This window comes from Oncorhynchus mykiss, chromosome 4 (genome assembly GCF_013265735.2).
Source record: "Oncorhynchus mykiss isolate Arlee chromosome 4, USDA_OmykA_1.1, whole genome shotgun sequence".
NCBI classification, from domain to species: domain Eukaryota; kingdom Metazoa; phylum Chordata; class Actinopteri; order Salmoniformes; family Salmonidae; genus Oncorhynchus; species Oncorhynchus mykiss.
In genome coordinates, this window is record NC_048568.1 from 29,478,969 (window position 1) to 29,498,662 (window position 19,694).

The 19,694-nt window shown below is 44.3% G+C and overlaps 1 protein-coding gene across 2 annotated transcripts in view; it reads left to right on the forward strand.

Moving 5' to 3' along the window:
* The first annotated feature begins 1,207 nt into the window (after positions 1–1,207).
* Positions 1,208–19,694, forward strand: part of LOC110522454 (ena/VASP-like protein) — a 152,196-nt gene continuing 133,709 nt past the window's right edge. For both annotated transcript variants that reach the window (XM_021600860.2, XM_021600863.2), the window contains exon 1: positions 1,208–1,620. Coding sequence is in view for 1 of the 2 variants with exons in the window: in XM_021600863.2 (XP_021456538.1) it covers positions 1,616–1,620 (5 nt within the window). In the remaining variant the exon portion in view is untranslated. The remainder of the gene's footprint in view (positions 1,621–19,694) is intronic.

Sequence of the window (19,694 nt, forward strand, 5' to 3'; positions counted from 1 at the left end):
CATGGGGTTCAAGTGGGTAAGGGATGCTCTCTGCTGGCCAGAAGATAATTGGGCCTCTGTTTCCTTTCCCAGACACTTCAAAGCCCCCATGCAATCTTTGTAATTGTATTTTTAAATCTTCACTGTATGTCTTAATAAAACTACTTAATTTCCCTGAGCCTCCTTGGCCCTTGAAACGCTCGGTCTGATAGTATAGGCATTACGAAACAAAATAGAAAATATTTACATGCACAGACCTGATTTGCTGATAGGACGGTCTAGAGCCCACCCCTTTTCCCAGATGAACAGTCATTGGCCTATTATAAACAGATCACATTGTGAATGTCATGATGTGGGACAAAAGTTCCCTTCCACCTGAACAGGCTGAAATTCCAGGCTCTTAAACAAAAAAGGCATTATCATAATTTTCACAATTTCAGTGTTATTTCGACCTCATAGTGTGGAAACATAATTTAAGAAAAAACTGTAAAATCACAATTTAATTGGAATGCCCCTTTAAGTTGGCTCAACTTCAAGGATATTTCTTCTTTAATGGTATCTGAAGAATATGTGGCTTGAAAATTAAGGCTAGACAGTGGAAGTGAAAGTCTGTGACCACACCAACATCTTAGTTGGGTACAGATCATTCACACTTGCCATCTTGCAGGCTATGTTCAATGATTCTGTCGATGCCCCATTGATGTTATGTCCTTGGCCCTGTACTTTGTCTGCATGCAGGTCAGAAGATCTTAGTCCTGTAAAATAAAGGTTAAATTAATAAATACAATAAAAATAGGTTTTAGGTGTCCTAACCCAAAACCTAGCCTACAAAAGTGCAATAACTTTTGACCTTACAATCCCATCTGTTTACCTGCCGAGGGGAACCGGCAAACCGCTGACCATCACACCTGTAGTGTAGCCAACTACGATGGGTTCAACAAAGATGGATATCACATGGACATCCAATTCCTCTCATCATGGATTTAAGTAGGCCTACTACTGTCTTTCGTTAAGTGATAGACATGTTACATTATTACCTGGTGGTGTTGTCAGGGTCACAGGCTTAGTGGTCACACTTCAAAAAAGAAACCTGAGTTTGAACCCGACGACCATTGAATATCATTGGTTTGGAGAGGAAACAGAAGGGTGGTATAGACTTAGCCTACAGTAGCTACAGCAGCCACCGTGACTGCCCCACCTCTATATCCCTCCCTTCCGTTCTCCCTCCCGCACGTCCACTCTCCGTGTGCTGGACGAAGGGAAGATGGCACCCCAGAAGCCGCTGTCAGCCGCACAGACCGGTCTCTCGCCAGGACAGTTCTCCGTAGCGTTCTGAAATGGCACCGAAAACACTGGCAGGACCTCGAGAGGGACTGGTTAGATATTCACTTTAAAAGAGACTAAAACTGTGGCATCGTTTTGTGGCATTTACCCCACCCTGTCGCCTTTCTAGCATCTGCCTTGCTCTGCATATCGCCGGCAGGCTTCGTAGCATTGGCGTAGCCTAGGCTATAGCTAGATAATACATATTATAATATTAACATCGACTATATTCTGGACTGAGAGAATCGTCCAGAAAGGGTGACATATTGAATACAGGTCAATCTTCATTTATCATTACGGTGGAGAGAAGAAGATGAGGTAAGCAAAGCATGCTCTGGCTTTTTGATACAGCCCGTCCGCGTTATTAATGCACAATGAACGACACACGCACAGACTGCCGCTGCTACTACTGCAAGGCTGGATGAGATTCGAGGACGGATTTTATGGGATTGTAAGGGATCGAGTCGGATAAACGGAAAATATCAAATTCATAGTATAACATTTTATTCGTGCTGTCGAGGACGCACTTAGCAAATATGCCGCTCTTAAAGCCAGGCTTTTATTACAGTCAAATTTTGTTTTTAGGATGACCGGCGACTCTACCTTTATTTGAGCCTATGAGGTGGGGCTGTGAATTCTCCATGTGAATAGGGGAAAAGGAATCTGCTTCAGTGTCAAAAAGCAACGAGCATGGCCATAGACACAGGGGAGAAAGCATTGATTAAACACACAAGCAGCAAACGTCTCAACCCAGCTCTTGCTCGTGCTCCCATACAATCTTTGTGATGTGTCACCAACACCGAGGGAGTAGTCTGCAGATGGATCTGTTGTCATAGAAACCAGACTACACGTGCGTCATGTGTAACATGGTTATAAGTGGTGGCTCTAACATAGAAATATAATTCAATCCATTCTAATTCTATTCTGGGTTATAAATGGTTCCAGAATGCCATGAAATTGGAATTTTGATTCTATGGTTTTGATTCTATGGGCCTTTCTGGATTGTAGTGCACTCATTAACTCATAACTCATAGGATTTCTCATCACCAAAAATAACCTACAAATGTAATTTTATCAGGCCATCAGATTCTGCATCAGGCTCAGGTGAACACACATACAAGACACACAGACCCAGGTTAACTGGTCTGTGATCAGTGTTTACTTCCAATAGAGGGAATGCTTTCCCCTCTGTGTCTTGTGACCAGCAGCTCCTACTGGTTCAAAATAATTGACCATGTTCCAGTACTTTCTCACTAAGCAAGTTCCAATATTATCTCACTGAGCCATTTCCAGTATTATCTCACTGAGCCAGTTCCAGTATTATCTCACTGAGCCATTTCCAGTATTATCTCACTGAGCCTCCAGTATTATCTCACTGAGCCATTTCCAGTATTATCTCACTGAGCCTCCAGTATTATCTCACTGAGACATTTCCAGTAGTATCTCACTGAGCCATTTCCAGTATTATCTCACTGAGCCAGTTCCAGTATTATCTCACTGAGCCAGTTCCAGTATTATCTCACTGAGCCAGTTCCAGTATTATCTCGCTGAGCCATTTCCAGTATTATCTCACTGAGCCAGTTCCAGTATTATCTCACTGAGCCATTTCCAGTATTATCTCACTGAGCCAGTTCCAGTATTATCTCACTGAGCCATTTCCAGTATTATCTCACTGAGCCAGTTCCAGTATTATCTCACTGAGCCAGTTCCAGTATTATCTCACTGAGCCAGTTCCAGTATTTTCTCACTGAGCCTCTAGTATTATCTCACTGAGCCAGTTCCAGTATTATCTCACTGAGCCAGTTCCAGTATTATCTCACTGAGCCAGTTCCAGTATTATCTCACAGAGCCTCTAGTATTATCTTACTGAGCCAGTTCCAGTATTATCTCACTGAGCCAGTTCCAGTATTATCTCACTGAGCCAGTTCCAGTATTATCTCACTGAGCCAGTTCCAGTATTATCTCACTGAGCCAGTTCCAGTATTATCTCACTGAGCCATTTCCAGTATTATCTCACTGAGCCAGTTCCAGTATTATCTCACTGAGCCAGTTCCAGTATTATCTCACTGAGCCTCTAGTATTATCTCACTGAGCCAGTTCCAGTATTATCTCACTGAGCCAGTTCCAATATTATCTCACTGAGCCATTTCCAGTATTATCTCACTGAGCCTCTAGTATTATCTCACTGAGCCAGTTCCAGTATTATCTCACTGAGCCAGTTCCAGTATTATCTCACTGAGCCAGTTCCAGTATTATCTCACTGAGCCATTTCCAGTATTATCTCACTGAGCCTCTAGTATTTTCTCACTGAGCCAGTTCCTCTATTATCTCACTGAGCCAGTTCCAGTATTATCTCACTGCGCCATTTCCAGTATTATCTCACTGAGCCAGTTCCAGTATTATCTCACTGAGCCTCCAGTATTATCTCACTGAGCCAGTTCCAGTATTATCTCACTGAGCCTGTTTCAGTATTATCTCACTGAACCTCTAGTATTATCTCACTGAGCATACCCAGAACTCAGTTGTTCTATCAAATCTCACACCGAACACAGCCACCCTAACCAATAGGGACAGTTCTGCCTGCGAATCAGATCACCAACCCAATCAGAACCGGCCTTACTGTAGTGCAGCACTGAATCGTGGCCAATCCACCAAGGTTTTACTGTCGCTCTGTGGTGACTGCCAGCCATTGGCACAGGTCTGCTGCAGGCAGAGGTACCCCAGGTTGAGGCTAATTGTTGTTGGCAGTGTTTGGGCAGCCAGTCTCTCTCTTTCTATGTGTGTGTGTGTGTGTGTGTGTGTCTAGGCTGTATCTCCCAAGGTCAGAGTGGGAGTGTGCCAAGAATGCCCACAGTCAAACAGTGCCCTCTATGCCCACAGGGCAGTATTCCCTGTCCCCTCCTCACCTCTCCTTCTGTCTCCCCTTCTTTCACCTAGTCCTCCAGCCTACTCTTTCCCCCTCCATTATCACACTGCTCCCTCATCCCCATCTCCACCCCTTTCTCCCATGCACCCTGTTTCTCCTTTACCTTCCCTGCCACCCTGGCATTGAGCATAGCATATACCCTACCTAAGACACTTTTCATCAACTGTTTTTCTATGCTCGAACCCTGTAGGCTTACTGTGCCATGAGCTAACCCAAGCTGACCCTAACAAACTGACTGACTTCAATGGTTATATAATGTCTGTGACCGTCATATACAGTATGTCTGGCTGGGGATGTAAACTCATGTAGCCTACACTGTTATAGAGCTGTACAGTAGGTGGCAACATTGACTGTGGTTCAACCATTCTTCATCTGTAGTAATGTGTATGGGTGTTTTAGGGTGTGAGTGTGTGTTTGCGTGGTTGTTTGCGCGTGTCAGTGTGCATGCACTTTCATGTATGCTCTTGATTGATTGTGTCTGTGTGTGTTTGTGTATTGTGACAAATGTTCAACACGTGACCCTCTCCATGCTATGTGTGTAGGCCAGTAAGTGATTGTTGGTCTCTCTAACAGTGACTTAATGGCCATTGATTTTAACCAGATGAAGTAATCTCTACAGGTCAAACATACATTAGTCAAGGTTACAGACTCAGAACCTCACTGGTTGCATCACAATACCACCCTATTCCCTATAAAGTGCACTACATAGGGAATAGGGTGCCATTTGGAATGTAGACACTGTTTCCATTCAGAGTTAACCTACAGTATACTGGACTAAAAGCTTTTCTCACTGTTGGTTCACACACACTGACCTGCATTCAGTCACATTCATGATGAATTTCACATCACTAATAGAGTATATTTTTTTATCAGACTAACCCCAAGTGTATGGGGTTTTGCTTAAATGGAACAAATAAATTAATTATCTGAATTAAACTTCCCACAGGGTGTGTTGAGGGGGTGGGGCGATTATATTAAAATAAGGCATGATAATATTTAAGTCTGTGCCCCAGTCATGCAACCTGGTCTCAGAGAATTTCGTATTATTCAGTATATAAATCCGAGACACTCCATTTAGTATATGTTACGTTTTGTATGGTATGTATTAATTTGTGGATGTCCATCACCCATTTCGTAAAATATGTTACGAATTACAATTCATATTATACATTACGAATTTGCAAAACGTATGATATGTTACAAATTCTAACTAGGTGGCTAACGTATGCTAGCTGGCTAACGCATGCTAGCTGGCTAATGTTAGCTAGGCTAGGGGTTAGGATTAGGGGTTAGTGTTAAAGTTAGGGTTAAGTTTAGGAGTTAGGTTAAAGTGTTAGGGTTAGGTGAAGTGTTAGCTAAAAGGGTTAAGGAAAGGGTAGCTAACATGCTAAGAACAGTCATGGCCAAAAGTTTGAGAATGACACAAATATTAAATTCCACAAAGTTTGCTGCTTCAGTGTCTTTAGATATTTTTGTCAGATGTTGCTATGGAATACTGAAATATAATTAGAAGCATTTCATAAGTGCCAAAGGCTTTTAATGACAATTACATGAAGTTGATGCAAATAGTCAATATTTGCAGTGTTGACCCTTCTTTTTCAAGACCTCTGCAATCTGCCCTGGCATGCTGTCAATTAACTTCTGGGCCATTCTTGCATAATCAATGCTTGGAATTTGTCAGAATTTGTGGGTTTTTGTTTGTCCCCCCGCCTCTTGAGGTTTGACCACAAGCTCTCAATGGGATAAAGGTCTGGGGAGTTTCCTGGCCATGGACCCATAATATTGATGTTTTGTTCCCAGAGCCACTTAGTTATCACTTTTGCCTTATGGAAAGGTGCTCCATCATGCTGGAAAAGGCATTGTTCGTCACCAAACTGTTCCTGGATGGTTGGGAGAAGTTGCTCTCGGAGGATGTGTTGGTACCATTCTTTATTCATGGCTGTGTTCTTAGGCAAAATTGTGAGTGAGCCCACTCCCTTGGCTGAGAAGCAACCCCGCACATTAATGGTCTCAGGATGCTTTACTGTTGGCATGACACAGGACTGATGGTAGCGCTCACCTTGTCTTCTCCGGACAAGCTTTTTTCCGGATGCCCCAAACATATCATACTAAATAAACTTTATTGGATTTACGTACAGAATAATACAAAATTCTCTGTGACCAGATTGAGGCATGTTATTACATGTTAAGTTTATTAGCAGGTTATCAGTTATAGTAATAATATTATGTGTATTACGGTGAGATGTGAACGTGTTGAAGAAGGTGGCTCTCTCAGGACGTGTGTGTGGATATGTGGTGGACATAGTTTTGTGTGTTGACGTTTTGTGTGTCACGGTTTCAGCCTGTTGGCTTGTCATGGTGTGTATGTGTAGGTTTTTTTGTGTTCCAATTCATGTTTCAAGTGAACTTTCTTTTGTATTAGATAGTATTCTCTTATTACTATGAATATAGAGGCCCCACCTCTTCTCCCTCCCTCGCTCTCTCTCTCTCTGTCTCTCTCTCTCTTTGTCGCTCTCTCTCTGTGATGTTATTACTGTCTCCTGTTAGTTGCTGATTGATAGTAGAGGTCGACCGATTATGATTTTTCAACGCCAAAACCGATACCGATTATTGGAGGACCAAAGGAAGCCGATACCGATATAATCGGACGATCAATTAATTAATTAATTAATTGATTTGTAATAATGACGATTACAACAATACTGAATGAACACATTTACTTAATCTCAATAAAGTCAATTTAGCCTCAAATAAATAATGAAACATGTTCAATTTGGTTTAAATAATGCAAAAACAAAGTGTTGGAGAAGAAAGTAAGTGCAATATGTGCCATTTAAGAAAGCTAACGTTTAAGTTCCTTGCTCAGAACATGAGAACATATGAAAGCTGGTGGTTCCTTTTAACATGAGTCTTCAATATTCCCAGGTAAGACGTTTTAGGTTGTAGTTATTATAGGAATTATAGGACTATTTCCCTCTATACCATTTGTATTTCATATACCTTTGACTATTGGATGTTCTTATAGGAACTATAGTATTGCCAGTGTAACAGTATAGCTTCCATACCTCTCCTCGCTCCTACCTGGGCTCGAACCAGGGACACATCGACAACAGCCACCCTCGAAGCATTGTTACCCATGCAGAGCAAGGGGAACAACTACTCCAAGGTCTCAGAGCGAGTGATGTCACCAATTGAAATGCTATTAGCGCGCACCCTGCTAACTAGCTAGCCATTTCACATCGGTTACACTAGCCTAATCTCGGGAGTTGATAGGCTCGAAGTCATAAACAGCTCAATGCTTGAAGCACAGCGAAGAGCTGCTGGCAAATGCAGGAAAGTGCTGTTTGAATGAATGCTTACGAGCATGCTGGTGCCTACCATCGCTCAGTCAGACTGCTCTATCAAATCATAGACTTAATTATAACATAATAACACACAGAAATACGAGCCTTAGGTCATTAATATGGTCAAATCCGGAAACTATCATTTAGAAAACAAAACGTTTATTCTTAAAGTGAAATACGGAACCGTTCCATATTTTATCTAAAAGGTGGCATCCCTAAGTCTAACTATTGCTGTTACATTACACAACCTTCAATGTTATGTCATAAGTATGTACAATTCTGGCAAATTAATTACGGTCTTTGTCAGGAAGAAATGTTCTTCACACAGTTTGCAACGAGTCAGACGGCCCAAACTGATGCATATACCCTGACTCTGTTGCACAGAACGCAAGAGAAGTGACACAATTTCCCTAGTTAAAAGAAAGTCATGTTAGCAGGCAATATTAACTAAAGAAATATTAACTAACTAAATATGCAGGTTTAAATATATATACTTGTGTATTGATTTTAAAGAAAGGCATTGATGTTTATGGTTAGGTACACATTGGTGCAACGACAGTGATTTTTCCGTATGCGCTTGTTAAATCATCACCCGTTTGGCGAAGTAGGCTGTGATTTGATGATAAATTAACAGGCACCGCATCGATTATATGCAACGCAGACAAGCTAGATAAACTAGTAATGTCATCAACCATGTGTAGTTAGCTAGTGATTATGTTAAGATTGATTGTTTTTTATAAGATAAGTTTAATGCTAGCTAGCAACATACCTTGGCTCCTTGCTGCACTCGCGTAACAGGTAGTCAGCCTGCCACGCAGTCTCCTCGTGGAGTGCAATGTAATCGGTCACAAAAATGCAGATTACCGATTGTTATGAATACTTGAAATCGGCCCTAACTAATCGGCCATTCCGATTAATCGGTCGACTTCTAATTGATAGTCTTTACTGTGACTGTGATCAGACAGCAGCAGTGTCGTCTCAAATTAATCTGCTGTTGTCACACTGGTGAGTTAAACCCTTTAACGAGTAACAACCATTAACAACAGACTAACGTGAGAATAGACTCACTCATTACTGCTGGGAAGTATAGAAGGGAGTATAGAAGAGACATATTTTAGGTAGTGTTGGTGTCCGTATATATACTATGAAAAAGACAGGTTTAGGTAGTGTTGGTGTCCGTATACATACTATGAAAAAGACAGGTTTAGGTCATTTCTCTGTCTCCAGCAGGTCCCATTAATCGCTTAACGCTTCTAGCCAGCTGTAGTTGATTTATATATATATATAGCTGATGCACTTAAACCTCCCTGTGAGAGAATTCTGAAATGTAATTTAGCACTGAAAGCATGCAGGCCATCGATCTAGCCCGAAGCGTAATGGTTTGGGTTGATGTGTATTGGAGTGTGCGGTTAGTGGTGTGTGTGTGTGTGTGTGTGTGTGTGTGTGTGTGTGTGCTAGGGGTGACTACTAAGTATAATTCAAGTGACTGTAACTCCAGTACCATGGCAGCCCCCTCACTACTCGATGCACCACAGAGACCCTGAAACTATGGGGCTGGACCTAGCCTTATATTCCCTGCTTCTGGAATATCCTTTGCTTATGAGGGTACCATGATGCTACCTTTCAAGCCTTTACCCCTAGCCTGAGCAACCCGGTAACTCAACCCCTGCGGCTGAATTATATGGATCTTCTTGGTCCTTTGAGGTTTACTGTAAGGCTTGGTTCCAGGTGGAATCCATTCACTGTGCACTTTGAACTGGCACAGGTGAGTGCTTTGTAGTTCCACAGCTGCGTGCTTTGAAGTAAACTATAGTTAATTGTTGGAAAATCCTAACTCCTAGAAATGAGGCAGAGGCATGGCTGAGAGATACAGTACACTTCCAAGCTGTGGAATTTGTATCTTTCGAATTCAGGCAGTAAAACTGTTTTTTTAGAAGACATTTTGATGTTTGCAGCATTTTTCTCCGATAGTTTGATGGTTGAACACGTGAAACGAAAAATGAATGTATGAGAGTTTCTGTGGTTGCACAGAATGAATTTGATTTTGGTGGCAAACATTTCTTTGCGGCCCCACAAGATACTCTATACAACGACAAAGTCATCTTGTTTAAGAATCATCTCTTCAGGGAATTGAAATGTAAAGGGGTGCTTTGTTTTTCCTTGTAATTGTAGAGGTGTGACTGCAAACAGGGGTACGTTTGAGAGCGCAATGTTTTTAACTGTGTTGTTGGTCCCAGGGGGAAGATCATTGATAAATTGAACATTGAAATGTGTAACATAAGGCACATTGATTGATCAAAGAATATCTTACTGGTAAATGTGTGTTGGCCTATATTTATTGAATGAATATGTTTATATTGTCATTCGTGCCCTTTATGTTAATTGATTATTTATCTATGGAATGCTTCCATGGTGAAATGCATTGTGGGTAGGCCTAAACACCTAATTTCCTGTTGTGGCCAGACAGGGAAGGTTTGTCAACACTTTCTGTAGCTCATGTAATTGCTATCAGCTATGCCTGAATTTCAAGTCTGGGTTAGGTCAGTGCTCTGGCCAGTTTATGTTGATTTTCGTCCTGTTTATTATTTTGTAAATATGTTAAGTACTTTTTTCTCCTAGTTATTCTCCACTTTGCAAATGTAAGTACTCACACATTGGTTGCATAATGAAATGGAAGCTGTGTTAACATTAGTTGTAAACTGGTGAAGTTATGTAAAGCTGTGATAAGGTAGGACAGAGAGCAAGGAGGGAGGGCTCTTGAGCTGTACTGCATCATCATCAAGCGTCATAAATGACTGTTTTCCTAAATGCTCATTTATGCGTGCTCTGAAAATGGGATCCGTAGGCTGCTTAATTAAGGACAGTGTGATGCAATTGCGGAGCCTCTGGAGGCTTGCGGAGGCCAAATTGAGCTACGTACCACATCGCTGTAGCGCTCCGCATTGACATGATTGGTTGACGGTAGGTGGCCGTGGGAGGTCCGGTATAAATACAAACTCCCTTCCTTGACAACTTCCTTCACAACAGCTCTGCTCAGGTCCGAGAAGCGCAAAAAGTATGTTTGCTCTGACTTCTGCGGAGGCTGCATCACAGTAAATGCTGTACAGCCACTGCAGGTCGGATTGACCATGCGGAGCCTTTAATGGCTGTTGCAGTGTATTGTGTCAGAATAATCCACAGAGAAGAGAGCCAGAGGTAATCAAGTCTTTTGAATTAGATTTTAAAAAGGTACCCTCTTTTACTCTACACCCCCCCCCCCCCCATCTCTCTCTCTGTCTCTTACACACACACACACACACACACACACACACACACACACACACACACACACACACACACACACACACACACACACACACACACACACACACACAATGTTTGTTTTACTATCCTTGTGGGGACCTAACAATTGATTCTCATTTAAAATCCTATTTTCCTTAACTGACTAACCCTATCCCTTCATCCAACCCTAACCCTAAACTTAACTGACTAACCCTATCCCTTCATCCAACCCTAACCCTAAACTTACTGACTAACCCTATCCCTTCATCCAACCCTAACCCTAAACTTAACGGACTAACCCTATCCCTTCATCCAACCCTAACCCTAAACTTACTGACTAACCCTATCCCTTCATCCAACCCTAACCCTAAACTTAACGGACTAACCCTATTCCTTCATCCAACCCTAACCCTAAACTTAACTGACTAACCCTATCCCTTCAACCAACCCTAACCCTAAACTTAACTGACTAACCCTTCAACCAACCCTAACCCTAAATCTAACTGACTAACTCTATCCCTTCAACCAACCCTAACCCTAAACTTAACTGACTAACCCTATCCCTTCATCCAACCCTAACCCTAAACTTAACTGACTAACCCTATCCCTTCATCCAACCCTAACCCTAAACTTAACTGACTAACCCTATCCCTTCATCCAACCCTAACCCTAAACTTAACTGACTAACCCTATCCCTTCAACCAACCCTAACCCTAAACCTAACTGACCACCTAACCTTAGCCCCTAACCCTAAACCTAACCCCTAAGCCACAGATGACACAATCTTTATTGCACTCCACACTGCCCTCTCCCACTTGGACAAGAGGAACACCTAGCTGAGAATGCTGTTCATTGACTACAGACAAGACAACTTGCCAAAATTATAGTTTGTTATCATGAAATTTGTGGAGGGGTTGAAAAACAAGTTTTAATGACTCCAACCTAAGTGTATGTAAACTTCAACTGTATTAATGTACAGCTTCTACCCCGAAGCCATACAACTGCTAAATAGTTAACCAAATAGCTACCCGGACTTGATTCGAAATAGCCTTTTTCCTTGTGGGGACCAGCAAAATGTCCCCACTTGTCCGAATTGTCCTTGTTTTTACTATCCTTGTGAGGACTTCTGGTCCCCAAAAGGATTGTAAAACCAAGAACACACACACCCTTTTCCTACATACCCTCTGCCAGCTCCCTGCAGTGAGTGGTAATTAAAAAGATCAGCATGTGTGATTCAGCCTCTACTGTATGCCTATGTGTCAGAGAGAGAGAGAGAGTGTGTGTGTGTGTGTGTTTCAGCCTCTACTGTATGCCTATGTGTCAGAGAGAGAGAGTGTGTGTGTGTGTTTCAGCCTCTACTGTATGCCTATGTGTCAGAGAGAGAGAGAGAGTGTGTGTGTGTGTGTGTTTCAGCCTCTACTGTATGCCTATGTGTCAGAGAGAGAGAGTGTGTGTGTGTGTTTCAGCCTCTACTGTATGCCTATGTGTCAGAGAGAGAGTGTGTGTGTGATTCAGCCTCTACTGTATGCCTATGTGTCAGAGAGAGAGTGTGTGTGTGATTCAGCCTCTACTGTATGCCTATGTGTCAGAGAGAGAGTGTGTGTGTGATTCAGCCTCTACTGTATGCCTATGTGTCAGAGAGAGAGAGTGTGTGTGTGTTTCAGCCTCTACTGTATGCCTATGTGTCAGAGAGAGAGAGTGTGTGTGTTTCAGTTTGTGTGTGTGCCACTTCCGTTCAATCCCCTGAGAGCTTGTCTGAGTTACCCAAGAAGACAGGGGACGTCACAGATCTTTGGACTCCCTCCTTCACACTCTCTCTCTCTCTCTCTCTGTATGTGTCAGGGGTGTGAGGAGCAGCATGTGCCTCCTGTTTGACAGTCATCAGATCCGTATCCCTCTTCTCTCTCTCTCTCTCTCTCTCTCTCTCTCTCTCTCTCTCTCTCTCTCTGTCTCTCCTCTCTCTCTCTCTCTCTCTCTCTCCCTCTATATATATATTCAATTCAATTCAAGGGGCTTTATTGGCATGGGAAACATATGTTAACATTGCCAAAGCAAGTGAGGTAGACAATATACAAAAGTGAAATAAACAATAAAAATTAACAGTTAACATTACACATACAAAACTTTCAAAACAATAAAGACATTACAAATGTCAATTTATACACATATATATATATATATATATATATATATATATATATATATATATATATATATACAGTGTTGTAACGATGTACAAATGGTTAAAGAACACAAGGGAAAATAAATAAGCATAAATATGGGTTGTATTTACAATGGTGTTTGTTCTTCACTGGTTGCCCTTTTCTCGTGGCAACAGGTTACAAATCTTGCTGCTGTGATGGCACACTGTGGAATTTCCCCCAGTAGATATGTGAGTTTATCAAAATTGGATTTGTTTTCGAATTATTTGTGGATCTGTGTAATGTGAGGGAAATATGTCTCTCTAATATGGTCATACGTTGGACAGGAGGTTAGGAAGTGCAGCTCAGTTTCCACCTCATTTTGTGGGCAGTGTGCACATAGCCTGTCTTCTCTTGAGGGCCATGTCTGCCTACGGCGGCCTTTCTCAATAGCAAGGCTATGCTCACTGAGTCTGTACATAGTCAAAGCTTTCCTTAAGTTTGGGTCAGTCACAGTGGACAGGTATTCTGCCACTGTGTACTCTCTGTTTAGGGCCAAATAGCATTCTAGTTTGCTCTGTTTTTTTGTTAATTCTTTCCAATGTGTCAAGTAATTATCTTTTTGTTTTCTCATGATTTGGTTGGGTCTAATTGTGCTGCTGTCCTGGGGCTCTGTGGGGTCTGTTTGTGTTTGAACAGAGCCCCAGGACCAGCTTGCTTAGGGGACTCTTCTCTAGGTTAATCTCTCTGTAGGTGATGGCTTTGTTATGGAAGGTTTGGGAATCGCTTCCTTTTAGGTGGTTGTAGAATTTAACAGCTCTTTTCTGGATTTTGATAATTAGTGGGTATCGGCCTAATTCTGCTCTGCATGCATTATTTGGTGTTTTACGTTGAACACGGAGGATATTTTTGCAGAATTCGGTATGCAGAGTCTCAATATGGTGTTTGTCCCATTTTGTGAAGTCTTGGTTGGTGAGCGGACCCCAGACCTCAATGGGCTCTATGACTGATTCAAGTATTTTTAGCCAGATCCTAATTGGTATGTTGAAATTTATGTTCCTTTTGATGGCATAGAATGCCCTTCTTGCCTTGTCTCTCAGATCGTTCACAGCTTTGTGGAAGTTACCTCTCTCTCTCTCTCTCTCTCTCTCTCTCTCTCTCTCTCTCACTCTCTGTATGTGTCAGGGGTGCGAGGAGCAGCATGTGCCTCCTGTTTGACAGTCGTGAGATCCGTATCACTCTTCTCTCTCTCTCTCTCTCTCTCTCCCTTACTCTCTGTATGTGTCAGGGGTGCGAGGAGCATCATGTGCCTCCTGTTTGACAGTCGCCAGATCCGTATCCCTCGTCCTCCTCTTCTTCCTCTCTATCTTCTCCTCCCTCTTTGCATCTCTCCTCTTTCTCTCCAAGACCATGTACTCGTTGGACGATTATGGGTAAGGCTGCCATTTCTCCTCCTTTCCCACTCTGCCCATTCGTTGTCATTGTATAGTGCTTTGAGACAGTAGTAGTTTTAGTTGAACAGCCTTGATAACAAACAGTTTGTACACTCTTGGGAAAAAATGGTGCTATCTAGAACCTTTAAACTGTTTCCCTGGCCGTCCCCATAGGAGAACCCTTTGAAGAACCCCTTTTGGTTCCAGATAGAACCTTTTGGGGTTCAATATAGAACCCTTTCCACAGCCTCCCGAGTGGTGCAGCGCTCTAAGGCATCTCAGTGCTTGAGGCGTCACTACAGACCCGGGTTCAATCCCAGGCAGTGTCACAGCCGGCCGTGCCCGGGAGATCCATGAGGCTGCGCACAATTGGCCCAGCGTCGTTTGGGTTGAAGAAGGGTTTGGCCGGCCGGGACTTGCTTGTCCCATATACCGATTCTTTGTGGAGACCTGGCGCCTGCAAGCTGACCTCAGTCGCCAGCTGGATGGTGTTTCCTCTGACACATTGGTGTGACTGTCTTCCAGTTTAAGCGAGCAGTGTGTCAACAAGCAGTGAGGCTTTGCAGGGTTGTGTTTCGTCTATCCTCAGTTTGTAGGTGAGTTGCAGTGATGTGACAAGACTGCAACTACCAATTGGGGAGAACAACAACAAAAATAACCCTTTCCACAGAGGGTGGAACCTAAAAGAGTTCTCCTATAACGACAGCCGCAGAACCAATTTTGGAACCGTTTTTGTAGACTTTGTAGACTTTGTTATGTCTTCTGTAAAGTGAGGCTATCATTTAATGATGAATTTCTCAAACTGTATATATGTGTGTCCGTAATTCTGTGCCTGTGATGACTGCGTCTTCATTAGCGATGTGACTGACAGTGACAGAGTGATTGATGCTGTGTGTGTGAGCCATTCACAGCAGTGATGGTGTGTGTGTGTGTGTGTGTGTGTGTGTATGACAAGGAGTGTGGCTCACCATGACTCCACATAGTCACATGGGCTCATCTTGCTACACACTCCTACACTCTTAGAAAAAAAGGTTCCAAAAGGGTTCTTCGGCTGTCCCCATAGGAGAACCCTCTGGGTTCCAGTGAGTGTAGAACCAGGCCATTAATATAGTGGTGAGAGAATGAATGTAGCAGTTAGGAATGAAGGTTACTGTATGTGGATTTAACAGCACAAGCAAAAGGCGTCTGCTCTAAACCTGATGTTGCCCCTCCCCCATATGAGAGCTCTTAAAATCAGCTGTGGCAGGGGTTTGACTGGCGACAGAAGCAATGGATCTGTCACTCCTGCCCAATTCCACAGCTCCCTGGTCTCTGACCTTGGAGAGCGCCGTTGAACCTGACCAGAGATCAGCTTAGAGACAGCTGCGAGGACACACACACACACACACACACACACACACACACACGCACATGGACACACACACGGACACACACACACGCACACGGACACACACACACGGACACACACACACACACACACACGCACACGGACACACACTCACACGGACACACACACACACAAATACAGACTCTCTCGCTCACACACACAAATTAAGGTGTGTCTCTTTAAGGATTAGAATGAGAGAGAGAGAGAGAATGTAAAAGAGAGAGAGGTTGGGGGAGGGGCTCAGTATGCAACCAAACCATGGCAGGGTTTATTTTCTCTCTCTTTCTCGATTTCCCCTCTTTCCTATGTTTTATTTCTCTCCCCCTGCCCCCACGTCTATCCTGGCTTTCCCCTCTCTCTACCTGCCCCCACGTCTATCCTGGCTTTCCCCTCTCTCTACCTGGTCCCATGTCTATCCTGGCTTTCCCCTCTCTCTACCTGGTCTCATGTCGATCCTGGCTTTCCCCTCTCTCTACCTGGTCCCACGTCTATACTGGCTTTCCCCTCTCTCTACCTGGTCCCACGTCTATCCTGGCTTTCCCCTCTCTCTACCTGCCCCCACGTCTATCCTGGCTTTCCCCTCTCTCCCCCTGCCCCCATGTCTATCCTGGCTTTCCCCTCTCTCTACCTGCCCCCACGTCTATCCTGGCTTTACCCTCTCTCTCCCTGGTCCCACGTCTATCCTGGCTTTCCCCTCTCTCTACCTGCCCCCACGTCTATCCTGGCTTTCCCCTCTCTCCCCCTGCCCCCATGTCTATCCTGGCTTTCCCCTCTCTCTACCTGCCCCCACGTCTATCCTTGCTTTCCCCTCTCTCTACCTGGTCCCATGTCGATCCTGGCTTTCCCCTCTCTCCCCCTGCCCCCACGTCTATCCTGGCTTTCCCCTCTCTCTACCTGCCCCCACGTCTATCCTGGCTTTCCCCTCTCTCCCCCTGCCCCCACGTCTATCCTTGCTTTCCCCTCTCTCCTCCTGCCCCCACGTCTATCCTGGCTTTCCCCTCTCTCTACCTGGTCCCACGTCTATCCTGGCTTTCCCCTCTCTCTACCTGGTCCCATGTCTATCCTGGCTTTCCCCTCTCTCTACCTTGTCCCACGTCTATCCTGGCTTTCCCCTCCCCCTGCCCCCACGTCTATCCTGGCTTTCCCCTCTCTCCCCCTGCCCCCACGTCTATCCTGGCTTTCCCCTCTCTCTACCTGGTCCCACGTCTATCCTGGCTTTCCCCTCTCTCTACCTGCCCCCACGTCTATCCTGGCTTTCCCCTCTCTCCCCCTGCCCCCACATCTATCCTGGCTTTCCCCTCTCTCTACCTTGTCCCACGTCTATCCTGGCTTTCCCCTCTCTCCCCCTGCCCCCACGTCTATCCTGGCTTTCCCCTCTCTCTACCTGCCCCACGTCTATCCTGGCTTTCCCCTCTCTCCCCTTGCCCCCACGTCTATCCTGGCTTTCCCCTCTCTCTACCTGCCCCCATGTCTATCCTGGCTTTCCCCTCTCTCTACCTGCCCCCACGTCTATCCTGGCTTTCCCCTCTCTCTACCTGCCCCCACGTCTATCCTGGCTTTCCCCTCTCTCTACCTGCCCCCACGTCTATCCTGGCTTTCCCCTCTCTCTACCTGGTCCCACGTCTATCCTGGCTTTCCCCTCTCTCCCCCTGCCCCACGTCTATCCTGGCTTCCCCCTCTCTCTACCTGCCCCCACGTCTATCCTGGCTTTCCCTTCTCTCCCCCTGCCCCCACGTCTATCCTGGCTTTCCCCTCTCTCTACCTGCCCCCACGTCTATCCTGGCTTTCCCCGCTCTCTACCTGGCCCCACGTCTATCCTGGCTTTCCCCTCTCTCCCCCTGCCCCCACGTCTATCCTGGCTTTCCCTTCTCTCTACCTGCCCCCACGTCTATCCTGGCTTTCCCCTCTCTCCCCCTGCCCCCACGTCTATCCTGGCTTTCCCCTCTCTCTACCTGCCCCCACGTCTATCCTGGCTTTCCCCTCTCTCTACCTGCCCCCACGTCTATCCTGGCTTTCCCCTCTCTCTACCTGCCCCCACGTCTATCCTGGCTTTCCCCTCTCTCCCCCTGCCCCCACGTCTATCCTGGCTTCCCCTCTCTCCCCCTGCCCCCACGTCTATCCTGGCTTTCCCCTCTCTCTACCTGCCCCCACGTCTATCCTGGCTTTACCCTCTCTCTCCCTGGTCCCACGTCTATCCTGGCTTTCCCCTCTCTCCCCCTGCCCCCACGTCTATCCTGGCTTTCCCCTCTCTCTCCCTGTTTCTCCATCTGTCTGTTTGTCTGTGTCTTTCCCTTTCTAACCTGCTCTCTTGCCCTCTCTTTAAATTCATTTCAACGGGGCTTTATTGGCATGGGAAATAAGTAATAAACTAATTTAATAACATCAACCAAAAATTACCAGTAAACTTTACACTCAAAACGGTTTAAAAAAGATAAAGGCATTTCAAGCTTTATATTATCAGCTACAGTATGTACACTGTTTTAGCAATGTGAAAATAGTTACAGCACGAACAGTGTGGGAAGAAAAATAAACAGACAAATATTAGTGGTATTTACAACGTTGTTTGAGCTCCAGTTATTGACCTTTTCTCATGGCAACAGGCCACAAATCTTGCTGCTGTGAACATTGTGTTATTTTGCCTAACGGATATGGTAGTTTATCGATGTTTGATTTGTTTTCTAATTCTTTGTGTCTGTGTGATCTGTGGAAGCTACAGTACCAGCCAAAAGTTTGGACACACATTTTCATTCATTCTCACTCATTCTCATATTTATTTTGGACTATTTTCTACATTGTAGAATAATAGTGAAGACATCAAAACTATGAAATAACACATGGAATCATGTAGTAACCAAAAAAGTGTTCATTAAATCAAAATATATATTATATTGGAGATTCTTCAAAGTAGCCACCCTTTGCCTTGATGACAGCTTTGCACACTCTTGGCATTCTCTCAACCAGCTTCATGAGGTAATCACCTGGAATGCATTTCAATTAACAGGTGTGCCTTGTTAAAAGTTAATTTGTGGAATTTCTTTCCTTCTTAATGTGTTTGAGCCAATCAGTTGTGTTGTGACAAGGTAGAGTGGTATAGAGAAGATAGCCCTATTTGGTAAAAGACCAAGTCCATATTATGGCAAGAACAGCTCAAATAAGCAAAGAGAAACAACAGTCCATCATTACTTTAAGACATGAAGGTCAGTCAATATGGAAAATGTCAAGAACTTTGAACGTTTCTTCAAGTGCAGTTGCAAAAACCATCAAGCGCTATGATGAAACTGGCTCTCATGAGGACCGCTACAGGAAAGGAAGACCCAGAGTTACCTCTGCTGTGGTATGATGAAACTGGCTCTCATGAGGACCGCTACAGGAAAGGAAGACCCAGAGTTACCTCTGCTGTGGTATGATGAAACTGGCTCTCATGAGGACCGCCACAGGAAAGGAAGACCCAGAGTTACCTCTGCTGTGGTATGATGAAACTGGCTCTCATGAGGACCGCCACAGGAAAGGAAGACCCAGAGTTACCTCTGCTGTGGTATGATGAAACTGGCTCTCATGAGGACCGCCACAGGAAAGGAAGACCCAGAGTTACCTCTGCTGCAGAGGATACGTTTATTAAAGTGAACTGCACCTGGGATTGCAGCCCAAATAAATTATTCAAAGAGTTCAAGTAACAGACACATCTTAGCATCAACTGTTCAGAGGAGACCACGTGAATCAGGCCTTCATGGTCCAATTGCTGCAAAGAAACCATTACTTAAAACCTTTTTGGGATAGGGGGCAGCATTTTCACTTTTGGATGAATAGCGTGCTCAGAGTGAACTGCCTCCTACTCTGTCCCAGATGCTGATATATGCATATTATTATTAGTATTGGATA